Consider the following 17,545-nt stretch of genomic DNA (forward strand, 5'->3'; position numbering starts at 1 on the left):
TTACCCTGAAGTACTTCTCATATCATCAATTGAACCACCCCATTCACTGCCAGAGAAGCCTATCAGCTTGAACTTTTCAGTTTTCTTGTACTTGATGCCAAAATTACAAGTTCCTTTAACATATCTAATCACCCTTTTTGCAGCCTTGAGATGCATTTCACTTGCACAATGCATAAACCGAGACAAAATGCTTACAACATTTAGGATGTCAGGCCGAGTCACTGAAAGGTACAACAAACATCCAATCATGCTTCTGAAGTATGCTTGATCTATCTTCTCAGTTCCATCTTCCTTGTAAAGCCTTTCCTTTTGATTCATTGGAGTGTTCATTTCTTTGCATTCTTCAAGTTTAAACTTCTTTAAAATCTCTTTGGCATACTTCTTTTGGCAAACAAAGACTCCTCCTTGTTTAATTTCCATTCCAAGAAAGAACATCATTAAACCAAGATCTGTCATCTCAAACACCACCATCATCTCTTTCTTGAACTTCTCCACAAGACTTAAGTTGTTACCTGTCACAAAAAGATCATCCACATACAGTGAAATGATAAGAATATCAGCTCCATCTATTTTGACATATAATGTTGACTCTAACAGACTTTTAGAGAACCCCAAGTTCAGCAAAATGCTCATTTATTCTGTTGTTCCATGCTCTTGGAGCTTGTTTAAGCCCATAAAGAGCTTTCTTGAGAAGATAAACTTTATTTTCTTCTCCATCCTTTATAAAACCTTGAGGTTGCTCAACATAAATTTCTTCTTGTAGGAAGCCATTTAAAAATGTTGATTTAATGTCAAGTTGATAAATTCTCCAATTCTTTTAAGCAGCCACAGCAAGCAACAACCTGATGGTGTCTAACCGAGCAACTAGAACAAATGTTTCTGAGTAATCTACTCCAAAAACTTGAGCGTAGCCCTTCACAACGAGTCTTGCCTTATGTTTATTGATAGAACCATCGACATTAAGCTTTGTTTTGTATACCCATTTGACTCCAATCACATTTCTATCTTGAGGTCTTTCTACAAGATGCCAAGTTTGGTTTTTCTCTATCATTGATAGGTCGTCCTTCATTGTAACAACCCAAACTTGATTTTTCTTGGCTTCTTCATAATTTTTAGGCTCACATACAACAATTTTACATCTGTCATAGTTATCAGAAAGCAGTCTAGTACCTCTAATAGGAATATCATCAACTAACTCATTCTACCAGCCTTCAATTTCGGAACTTGGTGCAGGAAATTTCAAGTTTAGATGTTCAGAAGCATGATTTATCATCTTTGGATCATCCCAACTCCATTCTTCATCTTCTGCAAAGTGCACATCCCTACTAACAACAAATTTTCCAGTTTGTGGTTGGAAGATTTTATGGGCTTTGCTTGTTGTATTGTAGCCTATAAAGATGTTTGGTGATGCTCTTTTATCCAGCTTATCTCTCTTGCTGGCTAGAACATGAGTAAAACACAAACAACCAAATATTTTAAGAAATTTCAATGATGGTTTGTAACCATACCAGGCCTCAAATGGTGTTTGATTCATCAATGCCTTTGTGGGAAGTCTATTTTGAAGAAAAACATATGTATTTGCTGCCTCCGCCTAGAACTTCTTTGGCAAATTCTTCTCATATAGCATGCATCTTGTCATCTCTAGTATATATCAATTTCTTCTCTCACTAACTCCATTTTTTTGTGGAGTATAGGGATTCGTGAGTTGATGTTCAATGCCTGAATCTTCACAAATTAGATTGGATTTTTAAGACGTGTACTATGCTCCATTGTCTGACCTCAGAATTTGAATTTTTAGACCACTTTCATTACCAACCTTGACTTTAAACTTCCAAAAAATTTCAGCCACCTCTGATTTGTACTTGAAGAAAAAAATCCAACACATTCTGGTGAAGTCATCAACAAATATAATGTAGTAAATATTACCTTTTAATGAAGGAGTCCTTTGTGGCCCTACAACATCTGTGTGAATCAATTGCAACTTTCTTGACGCTCTCCATGTTTCCTTTGGAAAAGGTTTTTTGTTTTGCTTTCCAAATTGACAAGCCTTGCAAATTGAAATTCGATCATTAAGCTCAGGAACATCAAGTGCCAACCCTTTTTTAGTTAATTGCTGCAACCCTTGTCGATGATAATGCCCAAGCCTCTTGTGCCAGATTTCTAAGAGATATTCCTTGAGCGAGAAAACATCTTGCTCCTCCTCCAATGGATTTAGAGTAAAACTTTTCCCTTTCATTTTCACCTTGAAAATATCTTGACCAACTGCATCTTTTATCAAGCAATATTTGTCTTCAAAAATAACTTTAAATCCTTTATCAATCAATTGACCAACACTTAGCAAACTTTGGTCAATTTCAGGAACGAAGAGAACGTCAAGAATAAGCTTTGTGCCAACATAGCTTATGATTGCAACTGTCCCCTTTCCTTTGACTGAGATAGAATCGCCATTTCCAATTCTGACTTTGGTGATATTGGTTGGTCTCAAATCTCTGAAGAGTGCTTTGTCAAAAGTCATATGGTTGGTACAACCACTATCAATCAACCAACTTTCACTAGATTCATTACTCAAGTAACAAGTGGCCACAAACAGTTGATCTTCCTCCTCTTGATTAGCAGTCTGAGCTCCTTCACCTTGATGATTTTTATTGTGGCAAATCACAGCTTCATGCCCCATTTGGTTGCACTTATTGCATTTTGCATCTTGTCTCTTCCAACATCTGAATGGAGGGTGACCTATTTTGCCGCAATGCTGACAAGGTGGGTAACTTTTCTTTTTACCATTTCCTTTGTTGTAATTATTTGCATTGCTTTCATTTTTGGTTGGATGATTCTTCTTGTAGTTTTTCCTTTTCCAAGTTCCAGCTTGTTAGCTCTTCGCTGGTAGAGCACCTTCAATAGAATGTTCTTGCCTCATCAATCTTCGTTGCTCTTGGGCTTGTAAGGCATGTATCACTTCTGCCAAAGTGATCTTGGACAGATCCTTTGTGTTCTCCAATGAAGCAATAAATGCTTCGTACTTTTCCGGCACTGTTACCAGAATTTTCTCGACAATTCTGGAATCAGCAAAATCACTTCCCAACAACTTTATCTTGTTGGCAATACTCAACAATTTGTTTTAGTATTCTTTGATTGTCTCAGATTCTTTCATTCTTTGCAGCTCAAATTCCCTCCTTAAATTAAGTACCTACATACCTCATATTTTTTCGTCCCCTGCATATTCTTCCTTCAAAAATTCCCAAATTTTTTTGGGTGATTTGAGAGTCATGATTCTGGTCTGGATCATTTTTGAAACACCAACAAACAAGCATGACTTCACCTTTGCCTTCCTCGTTTTTCCTTCTTTGTGATTTTTTGTTTGGGCCATGGTGGGATTTTCAGGCAGCGATTGAACAACGTAATTCTCTTCCACAGCATCCCATAAATCTAGTCCCTCTAGATAAGACTACATTCTCACTAACCATAGGTCATAACCTTCGCCATCAAAGAGTGGAAGAGCGACTTGAGAGTAATTTCCTTCACCTTCCATTTCACAGGTCTCGTAAGAAGATAGCTCTGATACCAATTGTTGGTTTTTAGAGAATAAATGCAGTAGAAAAACAGAGAAATAAAATATTGAAGAATATATAATTTGAAGGGAAACAAATTGGGGGAATATATTATTCAGTTGCCAATGTAATACATTTATAATAGCAGCAAAAAACAGAAGAAAAAAAAAACTAACTTAGATAAATCATAATTACTTTCTCCTAAAGTTTAGGAACAACTCTCTAACAGTTGCAAGAGACTTATTCAAAAACAGAAAAAGTGAAAAATATAGATCCACGTGCAATCCAAAAGCAGTTTCTTAACAAGTTAAAATTGTAAAAAAATTGTTCAAACAATACAAGGTGCCACCAGGATTGTTCTCAAAAGATCTATCTTAGTGGTCAATTATAAGAAGAGTATTGCTGAAGAAATAATAAAAATAGATTGATTGAATGTGTAAAGTAATAATGAAATTAACATTCAGCTGTAGTGATTGTCCCAGACTACAAAATACTATCATTTAATTCATGTTACTACTAAATGCTCAATAAAGATCCAAATGAACAAGCAACAATTGAAATTCAGATTCTCCATTGAGACAGCAAGCATCCATATTATGATTTAGTCAAGACAAGGAAATAACAGAAGCGATTCTTCCAAGGTTCAAGACCAATCTAATTCACAAAATCTCAAACGTTGCCTGAGACATGTAGGTTGCCTTGTTGGGTATTAAATGATATACATGTCTAATTGTTAACGGTTTGACAAGTGTACCAAATGTCCAAATAATAACGACTCAGAAGTCTGAGTGTCAATTTCCACGGGGACTTTGTTTTGTACTTGTGTTGAATAATTTCCAATTTATAGGAGAAAAGATGAGATAAGGTAAAAGAAAAGATGAGTTTAAAAGAAACAATAACTGAAATAATAGATAAAAAGAGACGAAAGATATAAAAGAGAATTCAATGGGATGAGAATGTTAGGACCTAGCATGCCTTATTTACCTAAGATGTATTATTTATGATTTTTCTCTATCAATCAGGTGAATTTATCTTACCCACATCTATTAGAATACTTGCCCCTGATGTCTCACGATGATAAGCCTATTTTACCTATCTATCTCTCAATGTCTTTGCAAATAGTCAATAGATAAAATGCATGAAGTTCTAATTCTAGATGTTTGCTTTGATGCATGAGCATAATACACTCACTCTATGCCTAACAATGATTTTATTAAGATACCTCTTCCTTTTAGTTCTATTAGAAATTACCCTTTGTTGAACGACTAATTTCTAAAACAGATGCATGCAAGACCTTCCTTGTATTTCTATTAAGGATTATCCTTTGTCGAGCACCTAACCCCCAAAGATGATGCAAGGATAAATAATGCATGAAATTAAAAGTAAGAAAGGATAATAGGAAAAAAAAATACCTGTTTGTATTGATAGATATGAAGTATACAATACATCTTTTGGCTTTTTAGACCTGTTAAACCCTAACTATGGGTTTAGCCTCTCATAACCATAAGGGGTCTTACACTTGAAAAGGAGTTTAGAAACTGATGGAAGAGAAAGAATGGAAAAAGGAAATAGAAAATGATGAGAGAGAAGAAAGAATTCCCTAAGGGAGAGTTCTCAGACTTTAGGTGTGTATTAGAGTACTCTGAGACTTGGTATGTTTTTTCTCTTGGGCCTGACTTCCTTTTTATTATTGTTGGAGTGGACTTGGACTTGACTCCCTTTTTATAGTTGTTGGAGTGGATTTGGACTTGATGCCAAAAATATTTATCAATTCCTAACATTTAAGGCAAAAATAACTGATAAATAAATATTTTTAAAGATATTTCAATATATTTTTATTATAAAAAATAACTCATATTTAAAAGTTATCATTAATTGCTAGGTGAAATATGCCAAGTATGCATATACATTAGATGAGGATGTTTGTGTTATGTACTATCCAAAGGAGGGTAAGTGAGGGTTATATCCGATACAAAGGTTATGTGAGCCCCAGTTCGGCAAGTATGAAAGTTTAAAGAAAAAAGGTATGGCATGTTATCCAATGTGATAGGTAAGTAATTTCCAAATGAAGGGTCAAGGTTTGTGTTTGAGGTTCTAAATACTTAAGGTACTAGTGAACTTTGGCATTACCATAACTCTAAGAAAGAAAAGAATAAAGAACATTACAGTGAAATAGAGATAACATTATATTTGGGTAATAGATGTTAGAATGAACATACGAAGGTATGAGTTAGAGAAGAGTGAGACATAAGTTAGACAACATGGACTAGTGATAATTAAGTAAAACTAGTTCCTAGAAGCTTACTAATAAGTGAGACTGGGAGAGTTAATAAAAGGATCATTCAAATAATAGTCAATAACGTTCTTTTAAGTTTACATATTTTCGGGTTAAGTTAGTGGACATCTTTGACGAAAATCTTGGAGTCGCTTGTAGAAGAGATGTTTAAGTTAGTTACCTTCGACTATACAAAGCTAGTGTTTAGTTTTATTTATCTTTCTTATTTGGTGTACGAAACCTATTGCTAAGAGTTTGTAATGTGTTCTATTATATATTTATGCTTTATTTTTGCTTAATTTTATTTATTTAAATTCAAAGTTTCCATGTCCTTCAAATCTGCATACAAGTTAAGATAGCATCCTATCGGATGTTACACTTATTGACGGCAAAAACACCAAAAGGGGGCAGTTTTACAAATTATTTACCAAAAAGGGGCTTTTTGCAATTATTTCTGGGGGGGGGGGGGTATGTTTTTTTTATTGCAAAGCGCCCCCAGACAGGCGCCTCCACTGTGCACGTGACGCGTGGCACAGGCGCGGCACACGAGGGAACAACAGGGTAGCGCCCCTGACGCAGGCGCGTCTGATAGCGCCCTGCCACTGGACGCGACTGGTGGTGCCCCTGCACCAGGCGCCTAGGGTCCAAGCGCGACCCCCCCACCCCCTCCTCCATCCCGATAAAGGGTCCCCCCCCCACCCCACCCCACCCCCTCTTGGTCCCCCCCTCACCCTACTCCCTCCTTCTCCCCCAAGCTCTCCTTTGTCCCAGGCTTGTTCCCCCCCCCCCCCCCTCCCAACAGTCCATTTTTGTTTCCCTTCTCCCCAGCAAGGTATGTTATTTTTTTAATTGTTTCAAATTTATTTATTTTTTATAAATTGTTATATTTTATTATTTGTATGTTTTTTTTTGCAGGTTGTCATCTTGTGTACAAGAAAATTATATTAACTCACAACACAACAAGTTTATTTTTTTATCTTTATATATTTTTGCTGTTAGTTTAATTTTTTTTATTATTTTAGTTATTTTTTATTAATTATATAACAAATTGTTTATTTGTGTTACGGTTGTTTAATTTTTAGAATATAAATTTAATTAAGATTCATAATAAATATTACTGTAATATTGTTATTAGGCGTATTTAAAAAAAAGGCATATTATTATTATATATAAAAAATATATATATACGTGTTCTTATATTATTTTCTGAAATTGGTGAAATTGAGGAAAAAAATATATATATTTTCTGAAAGTTGAGAAAAAAAATCCTCAATGTGAAGAAATTATTTTTTATTATATATATATATATATTGAAATTGCTGAAATTGACCAAAAATATATATATATTTTCTGAAAATGAAGAAAAAAATTTTCTCAATGTGTAGAAATTATTTTTTATTATATATATATATATATATATATATATATATATATATATATATATATATATATATATATATATATATATATGTTTTTTGAAATTGTTGAAATGGAGAAACAAAAATATATATATTTTCTGAAAATGAAGAAAAAAAATTTCTCAATGTGTAGAAATTATTTTTTATTATATATATATATATATATATATATATATATATATATATATATATATATATATATATGTTTTTTGAAATTGTTGAAATGGAGAAAAAAAATATATATTTTTTCTGAAAATTAAGTAAAAAAATTCCTCAATGTGAAGAAAATTTAAATTACGAGTTTGTTTCTAAAATTTAAATTACGTGTTCGTTTCTAAAATTTAAATTACGTGCTCGTTTCTAAAATTTAAATTATGTGCTCGTTTCTAAAATTTAAATTACGCGTACGTACTTGACTTTATTTATTATTTATGATATGTGTGACTATTAATTTTTTTTTCTTTCTATACAGGAGTTTTAATATGGCTAGTTCGTCATCTTCTCATCATTATGACATGGCATCTGGACCATTAGAGGATGATTTATTGTGGATGCAAAAAAATCATGTATCCCAACATATTTGGAATGGTGCTAATGATAGGACGTTAAAAATTCGACGAGCCACACCACTGTACAATCATAGAGAAGCACCGCCCGAAGAAATTATTCCTCTATTACAAATTTCGGGTTTGTACCCGATAATGAAATTGGCACAGTTGAAAGTGAATAGAGCATTGGTGAATGCTTTTATTGAAAGGTGGAGGCCAGAAACGCATACATTTCATTTGAAGTGTGGAGAGGCAACTATTACACTTCAAGATGTTTCTGTGCTACTTGGTATTCCTGTGGATGGAAGACCATTAATTGGAAATACAAATATTGACTGGTTTGAGTTGTTTCATGAATTATTGGGTGTCATGCCTGACGATGCTGCAATTGATGGGAACTCAATTAAATTGAGTTGGTTGCCTTCTCATTTTGCAAATATTCATGATTTTACAGGCAACCAAGAAGGCCTTGAAAGATTTGCTCGTGCTTGGATCTTACGATTCATAGGAGGGATAATGTTTGTTGACAAAAGCAGCAAACGGGTGCATTTGAAATATTTGCAGTTTCTGAGAGACCTTAGAGAGTGCAACAGTTATGCATGGGGAGCTGCTGTTTTGGATAACCTTTATAGAGAGATGTGCATCGCAACAGACTATAATGCAAAATCAATAGGCGGTTTCACTCTCTTGATTCAATTATGGGCATCGGAACGATGCCCAACATTAGCCCCCTCAGTTATTCCTCCACAACAACAAAACGCGCCACTTGGTTACAGGTATACTTCCCTTTACTATTTTGAATTCATTATTAATAAACATGTTTGGTTGATGTTAATCATTATTCTATGTAACATTTTATTTTGTTATTTAATTTTTTGTGAAGATGGTTGGGAGGTGAATTGCATCACATAGGCAATGATAATTTAATTGAGATTCGTTGTAAATTAGATGTCATGAAACGCGACGAGGTAACAATTTTGATGTTTGTTTATTAAATGATGTTGTATTTCTTAATTAATTTATTAAATTTAACTTTTATATGCAGTTTGTATGGGTCCCTTATGCTGGACATGTGGAAATGAATTTGAGTCAAGTTTGTTTTTTTGGGTCTGTATTATGGACATGTATCATATCACTTATTTGTTTTCAAAAAGTGGAATGGCACCAGCCGGATAGAGTCATGAGACAATTTGGAATGCAACAACCTATTCCGGGACCAGTAATGCAACCCAACAACATACATGACTTGACATTAAAGGGAAAGGAAGGAAAAAATTGGATGCGACTAATGCAACCCGCGCTTAATGAATGGAATAGTCGCTATGAAAGGAGAGTAGAGCAGACGCCGCCACAAACAGGGACCCTCAGTCTGAACTCTGAATATATGAGGTGGTACAGGCGTAAAACAAAAGTTTATGTTGACCCAAAACATGCAAGAAGAGGACTATTGGTATACATTGTCCATTATAATTTAGAAAAGAATGTTGCGCTTATTTAAGATTATTTTAATAACTATTCATTTATTTTCTATGCAGGGTGAAATCGCCGAAACACTACATTTTATGGTGTCTCCTATTGGGAGAAGGGTTTGTACTTTTGACGATTTACTGCCATGTATCGAGAAGATCACTCTTTTGTCTAAGGAAGAGGATAGGATACTTGAGGCACATGAAGATGCTCCCCCTTCTCAGCCACAATTTGAACATCAACAGTTTAATATACTACGGCAAAGTGTGGAGACTCGAGGCTTAGCGCGACGTCAGGAAACTGTTGATGCAACAACATATAGTTTGCCTCCGATGCCAAAACGACAACATGGAATGTATTACACACCGCCGACATTCACCCAAGAACCGTCTCAGATGTCGCCGATGTATTCATACCCACATGATTTTCAACCATGGTATAGTTTTGCAGGCATATTTGGGTCCTCTCCTTCTTCAACAGAAACTCCTTCATTTACCCAAAGTGGTCAAGTATCGACCCCAAATGCCCCACTTGCTGGTCCGTGGAATGTACCTGGAGATATACCCGACATGGACGACTTATTAGGGGTCGATTTACGTCATGATTTCTCTGCCGAGGCTGACCAAGTGGATGAAAGGGCGAATCCTAGAAGAAGAAATCCTGATAGGGCAGCTAGAAATTGGGACCGGCCATGTGGGACTTCGTCGCGGCATCACAGACATAGTGATGATTGATTAATAATGAGTTTACATTTTTTTCGCATGGTTTAACATTTTCATGTACTTTGTATTATTTTTTTTCATGTGTTTCATATTGTCATGTACTTTGTATGATTTTTTTTCATGTTAATTTTATATTATTGTCACTTCAACGTTTCAATCTTATTGTGCAATGCTTTTAAAATAAATAAAAATAAATAACCATAATGTTAATGACACATAAACCAAAAGTGATCTCTAACGTAATTTAATGGCCAAATAAAAAAAGATTTGACCAAATCAAAAAGCATTTTAAAACATTTTAGGATTTCAAAATGTATTTTAGGTGAAAATGTATTTTATTGAAAATGTACTTATATATACTTCAAAAAGAGAGAATAATAAAATATAAAAAAATAACAAATAATACTAATAATTAAAATGAAAAAAATTTAAATTTTTTATAAACAAATTAAAAAATATACAATTTAGAGTATATAAAAAATAATCTTATTGAAATTTTGGGGTGGGGGGTGTGGGAATATAAAAAAATAACAAATAATACTAATAACAAAGATGAAACAAAATTTAAATTTTTGATAAACAATATAAAAAATATAAAATTTTGGGGTGGGGGGTGGGGGGTGTGGGAAGAGACTGGGGGTGTGAGAAGAAGAGGCTGGGGGGGGTGTGGGAAGGGGCTGGGGGTGTGGGAAGAAGAGACTGGGGGGGTGTGGGAAGGAGGGGGGGGGGGGGGGGGGGGGGGGCTGCCCTGTGCTAGCCGTAGCGCCTGCAGCAGGGGCGCCACCAGTAGTGCCTGACCCCTGGGCGCTATCAAAGGCGCCCGCGTCAAGGGCGCTACCTGCTGTGCCACGCGTCACGTGGACAGTGGAGGCGCCTGTCTGGGGGGCGCTTTGCAATAAAAAAACAGACCCCTTTGGAAATAATTGTAAAAGAGACCCTTTTTGGTAAATAATTTGTAAAACTGTCCCCTTTTGATGTTTTTGCCCTTATTGACACAAAAAGTGAAATATAAATAAGTTACTCTTCAAATCTCACATGTTAGAAAGTATTTTTTACTATAAAAGTAGCATAACATTTGTTGATTTTTCTATTTGAGAGAAATATTTTCAAGATATGTGTCTATATATAATAATAAATAAATAAATAAATAAGAGACAAAAGTTTTATATATATATATATATATATATATATATATATATATATATATATATATATAATATAGCAAATGTAATATCAACTATTTAATGTTTAAATAGTAATATTGCATATTATTTTACTAAACAAGTCGAATTAATTTTTATAGCAAGTTTAATTTCTCTTACTTTTCGCCCACAGACAACCAAAACTAATACCAGATTACCAGCTACTGCCCATTCATTTTTTCCTCCGCAAATAGAGTATTGTATCCTTACCCGATATATAGAAATCCATTCTGTCAAAAAGAAATTCATCTTTATGTACGGCTACGAGTTACAAACAAACAACCAATGTTTCTTTATTTTATTAATTTGGTTGGTCTAAGATGTGAAACATCTGTTAATGTCAGTGCTCACAAATGTTGCAGACCCTCGTATCAATATTTATTTAAAAGCCATTTGACCAGCATCTTGCAATAAAATATGATCCTTTTTCAACTTAGTAGTCCAACCATGTTATGTCCGGGGGGTGGAATTACAATTTTAAGGAATAGAAGTATAATTATTAGAATTAAATAAATAAGGATCATAAAGTTCACAATTTTAAATGAATAGTTTATTATGTTACTTATTATTTGAAACATAAAATTGCTAAAAAAAATAATATTAAAATTAATTCAAATAAAATTATATTATATAAGAAAAAAATGTATAATATATCACAATAATCATAAAATTAATCATTATGAAAACACAAATTTAGTTATAAAAAATAACTAAGACATGTACAGTTACTCTTACTGTATTTTTTTTATTTATTTACACAATTATATTTCTTTAAATTTTAATATTATTTAAAATTAATCACCGTATGTGAAAGCTAATTAAAAAACTCAATTTTATTTAAAAATAAATATAAGTAAATCTCATGGTAGTTATTGTCTCTGTTAAATAAAACATGAAATTAAATTGTTCTATTTTCTTTTTTCTATAAGCAAGAGTAAGTGTTTGAAATATGGAGAAACTCCAGCAAATTTGTAATGGCATGGCTCAATTAAGTGTTTGAAATTCACTGAGGATTGGGAGGACGACCGTTAGCAGCACAAACCCTTGAGCCCCATTCAAGCAATTCTTTGCTTGTGTCATCCTTGTGAACAATCACTTCAATGAAGCACAAGCAATCTTTCTTGTCACCTGTTGCTGTCTGAATTGCCTCAACAAGCTCCTCTTCACATGTAACCTGAAATAAAGCATGCATAAAATAATTATATTAATTAACAGCTATGAATTTTTCAGAATAATGTGTAAGTACTATGTTAAGAATCTCACCTTAGTGGTCCAGCATTTTCCTTCACCATTGTGGATTGCATCAACCAAGCCAGTGTAGTTCCAGTTCTTAATCACATTGTATGGCCCATCATGAATTTCAACTTCAATGGTGTATCCACCATTGTTTATCAGGAAGATGATGGTCTTCTGCTCATTTCGCAGCATTGTGGACACATCCTGAGCTGTCACCTACACAGAATTTAAAAAGCAAGATAAAAACACCATAACAGTTCAAAAACTGTTGGGTAAAGGAAAAAAAAATGCATCAACTAGAATTTAACATTAAATTTCCTTTTTTATTTATATTTCCTATAGATATTCTTCTTAGGCAATCCTATTCAAAGTATAATGAAGATACTAAATGTAGACCCTTCTTCCAATAGGAATTCAAATCATAGTCACATTGTGGGGACTAGTCTCTTCTATTAGACTCGGGTTGGTTAAAATTTGGAAAATTATTTGAGTATATCTAAATAAAAAAAATTTTCTTTATGATTGAAATCATGCTTAAGTAGTTATATATGCAAGACAAACCTGAAAGCTTCCATCACCAATGCAAGAAATCACTCGCTTCTCAGGAACCGCCTGAGCATAACCAAGTGTAGCACCAACAGACCAACCAATTGAACCATATTGCATTTGGAACTCATACCTGTCAACATATCTTTTCTTCAAAACTGAAAAAAAAAATACTACATAAAGTAAAGTGACACACCAAAAAACACACTCTCTATTGTACTTACCCACACCCCTTTGGCAACTTCAGCTTCTGGCAGTTAAACCAAGAGTCCCCTGTCTCAGCAATCACCGCGGTTTCGCCAGACAGCATATCTTGTATATGCTTAAACAGAACATTAACCCTCAAAGGCTCTCTGGGTTCAGCTTTCACAGGCTTTCCCTCAGGGACAAAAATCCTTGAGTAATTTTCATAAGCAGTGTTGTTGTGCTTGAGACGCTTTGCGAGTTCCCTGAGGAAGTCCTTCATGAGGACACACCCGAATGCGGGTCCATTGGAGATCACAACGCGCTCCGGCTGCACGATGATGGCCTTCTCCTTCTTGAGGAGGAGTGAGTACCCAACAGAGCTGTAGTCATTGAAAATGGGGCCAGCAAACAAGTATGCATCAGCAGATTCGACGATTTCAGCACAGAATGCGGTGCTCACAGCACCCCAGAATGTGCCAATGAAGTGGGGTTTGTGCTCCGGGACTAGTCCCTTGGCTGATGGCATCACAGCAAATGGATAGCCACATGCATCAGCAAGCTCAACAAATGCATCACATGCATTAGCCACCCTTAGTTTAGGACCTCCAACCATTACAGGCTTCACTGCCTTGTTTAGGAACTCTGCTGCTGCTTCCACTGCAGCCTCCAACCCCATCTTGTTACTCAATCTGCATAAAACACCAATAAATAGAATCAATGTGACAAAAATAAAACCAATCATTAAAGTTTCACATGATTGGATTGTTCACAAAGTCATCCCAGAGAGAGACCACTTTGTGTTTATGGTTTCAATCAATCTTTGTATGACACATATACTAAATTTTCAATTCATGACAAATAATTGATAATATTTGATTATGTGTCACGTAGAGATCACATAAAAATTAAATAGAAAAACTATATACAAAATCTTACCTTGGAGACAGAGAAAATGGAACCGGCTCGCGACTGAATGTGGGGTGAGGAATGCCAGGCAAGTTACAACTTATGCTTATGTACACAGGCTTGCTTTCTTTCAGGCAGGTTGAGATTGCAGTATCAATCAATTCATGAGCATCTTCTATGTTATTCACCACAGCCTATCAAACCATATGCACAAAAATTAAAAAGAAAATTGCATTGTCTTTATTTCAGTGTTCATGGAAACAAACAGACACTAGTAAACCAAAACATACTACTATAAACTGGCAAACCATTCATATTGAGGGCACGCATTCCACGTACAATAGTAAACCAAAACATACAATTATTTTTATAGAGAATACTATTCTAATAGAATAGGATTAGAAAACAGATTTAGAAACACCCTTAAACACTAAAATAATCCTTCTAACACTCATTGATGTGACATAAAATTAAGATTACTGGTTAAAAAGCTGATTGGTTAAAAAAAGGAAAATTAATAAAAACAATTAAAAAAAGATAAACATAGATTTGAGATATTGACCTGATAGCATGTAACTGTTTGGAAGCACCTGAGCTCCTGGCTGAAATCGGACAATCCAATGGTGTGATGCAAGATTCTGTTGGTACCAAAATCGTTCGTATTGGGCCCACCCACAATACAGATCAGCGGAAGATTCTCGCTGTACGCGCCCGCAATCGCGTTGATTACACTCAGTCCTCCAACAGTAAACGTGACGACACACGCGCCCACGCCCCTGCACCGCGCGTAGCCGTCAGCAGCGTACCCGGCATTGAGTTCGTTACAACATCCTATGTTTTTCAACTGCGGCTCCGCGATGAGGTGGTCGAGGAGGGTGAGGTTAAAGTCACCCGGCACGGAGAAGACGTCTGTCACCCCCACCTGCATTGCATGACCAGTTATAAGATTAGATTAGTGATTGATGACTGAGTTATAATTAAGATTCATTTAGTAAATTTAAATTTTTTTTATTAACAAAAACTAATAAACTAACAATTAATTAATATTGATGAATAAGATTAACCTGCACGAGTCTCCGTGCTAGGTGGCGTCCTAGCGTGGCATCCGAGGACGTCATCGTGGTTGCGGGGACGGAGGGTTTGATTGCTGAAACGGCTCCGTTCGGGGGACAACCGACGTCGTTGTTAGCAGGCTTGCACGCGTCGAGGGATAGAGATCCAATGTTAGTGTCCATGAGGAAACAGTAGAAACGAGATGATAGAGAAAAATGTGAATGAGTTAGATGATGATGAGGTTTTGTTTTCAGAGAGTTTGGTGTTAGTGTGAGAGAGAAAAGAGGGAGAGTGAGAATTTATAGGGTTTATTTGTGTGGAGTGGAATAGTGGCACGAACTAGACAAGGGGGAGAGAAGATGGTGTATGGCATTACAAGGGGCGGTTTTCGGGTTTTGCATGTTGGAGCCATTTGGAATGGGCAATGGTCTTTGGGGTTGTTGTGTTGTGATGTTCTCCTATTTTTCCTTTACAGCATGTGAAAGGTGACAAAATCAAATTCAATTCAAACACATAATTATGGGGGCTTTTCGGGTGTTAAGGATTCGGTGGGATTTTCATTTTTAGTTTAGTTTCTCTGAGTGTGTTCACTGTTTAGGGTAAAGTTTTTAATTAATAAAAAAAAATTCTTGTATATGTTATTTTTAAGGTATTATAAAAGTGAATAATTTTTATACATGCATGATCGTTTATGGTGAGATGATATAATATTAGGGTCTTTTAATTATTATTTTTTTTTTTTGTTTTAAGGGAGGGTCAAGCACTAAGTCTTGAGAAAAGCAGGAAAGGATCTAATGGGAGGGTTAAACTTGTGTACTCTTATCGTAATTGAGTTGTTTTCGAAATTTTATTCCGATCGATATAGATGATGAAAAGTAAAATTAAATTAAATTAAATCGGATAAAATAAAATATTATTATCATATAATATATATTCAGATACTTTTGGTAGAATGAAAAATTAAAGTTATGGTTTCATTATTTAAAAACAAACAAAATATTAAGGGAATATAAGTAAATAATGAGTTTATTTTATTTCTCAATTTAGAAGAGAGAAAAAAAAACCAAAACTGTTAGAAAATGGTAGTATCATTTAAAGTGAGTTTATTTTTAAGTAACATATATATATATATATATATATATATATATATATATATATATATATATATATATATATATATATATATATATATATACCATAGATCAGTGGAAAAGGGATCAAACGGACAAATAGGAAGTAAGAATGCAGTATGACAAAACAGAAATCGAAATATAAACTTTTAAAAACAAGTATCAAGGGCACACCGGAGACCGGCTTACAAATCCCAGGTTTTCACAAACAAAGAAACCGAAGCGGCGGCAGAGCCACACAGGATCGGTAAAGAGAGAAGACATGTGAAAAGAAACTTTAAGTTTATTCAAATTGAAAGAAGAGCTTACAAAGATTTTTTCCTATGCAGAACGCCTCTCTCTAAAACCTGAAAATAAGGCTATCTAAAGGGTGACTCACAAAGGAAACGAGGACTCCTTTAAATAGACCAATTGATTATTGTTTCTACAGTGCCGGTAATGTCTACCGGAACTATTACAAAGTTGGCAAAAAATTGATCTTTTACCGGATTAATTAGTTACAATAACTCTTGATTATTACAACTAATTAATCATCTTCTAGTGAGATGCCAAAACAATCATCCTCATTCTGATAGAAAGGATCATCATGTTGGTCATCAATGTCCTCTGACGATTCGGCCTCCTTCTTTGAAGGTTCTTTGAAGGTTCTTCTTATTCTTCTTGTTGAAGCAGCTAGAGAACTTCCTTGAGGTTCTGGGCAAGACTTTCTTTGGATTTTGAGCTTGCCAAGAATGCCGCGAGTTGAGATTTCTGATTCAGAAATAATGATGTCTCTGGATCAACAGGTTTGAGGAATTCAGGGTGGCTCTGGAACTAGATCTTGACTTGGTCTGGAGCAGCCTTTGAGGTATCAAATTGTGACCACCATTTTACAAAAGCATGTCTTTGTAACGACAGATATTGCTTGTTGTTTTCGGTTTTCCCATACCTGTATTGAAATGAAAAGATCCATGACAAAGCAAAGCTGAAAAAGTACTTTAAATCGGCTGGAATTCTTGATTCCTTGTTGTTGAATAATTTGTTGAACTGATGAAATCCCTATTGGACTTCTTCTGGGAATATTTGTGGTATTGGTCCAAAATAATTCCACCATTGGAGAAACCAGTTTGGAAAATTGTAAACAATATTGTTTTTGAAGTAAATCAACCACGAATACTTGAATTTATTATTTTGGTGCCAAAACACATTGGTCCAGGCGTCAATGTAATCCCAATAAGTGTATCTTGTTGGGTCAAAAAGTGCAGAAAACTTCTTGGGTTGGTTTAGATTGGTTCCGTAATGCCGTGGCTGCATTACTTTCAGGATTTGGAT

General features: G+C 34.8%; 2 protein-coding genes across 2 annotated transcripts; both read right to left on the reverse strand.

Moving 5' to 3' along the window:
* LOC114375925 (uncharacterized mitochondrial protein AtMg00810-like) lies at window positions 1-633 on the reverse strand. The gene has a single exon (XM_028333828.1). The coding sequence runs from the start codon at window positions 631-633 to the stop codon at window positions 1-3; it is 633 nt and encodes a 210-aa protein (XP_028189629.1).
* An 11,394-nt stretch (window positions 634-12,027) lies between these two features.
* LOC114415946 (pyruvate decarboxylase 2-like) lies at window positions 12,028-15,517 on the reverse strand. Its single transcript, XM_028380815.1, has 7 exons — window positions 15,116-15,517; window positions 14,614-14,973; window positions 14,082-14,245; window positions 13,184-13,834; window positions 12,975-13,092; window positions 12,441-12,629; window positions 12,028-12,351 (listed from the first exon to the last, which is right to left on the reverse strand). The coding sequence occupies exons 1-7, from the start codon at window positions 15,284-15,286 to the stop codon at window positions 12,181-12,183; spliced, it is 1,824 nt and encodes a 607-aa protein (XP_028236616.1). The 5' UTR covers window positions 15,287-15,517; the 3' UTR covers window positions 12,028-12,180.
* Window positions 15,518-17,545: the final 2,028 nt, after the last annotated feature.

Source organism: Glycine soja, chromosome 1 (assembly GCF_004193775.1).
Source record: "Glycine soja cultivar W05 chromosome 1, ASM419377v2, whole genome shotgun sequence".
NCBI classification, from domain to species: domain Eukaryota; kingdom Viridiplantae; phylum Streptophyta; class Magnoliopsida; order Fabales; family Fabaceae; genus Glycine; species Glycine soja.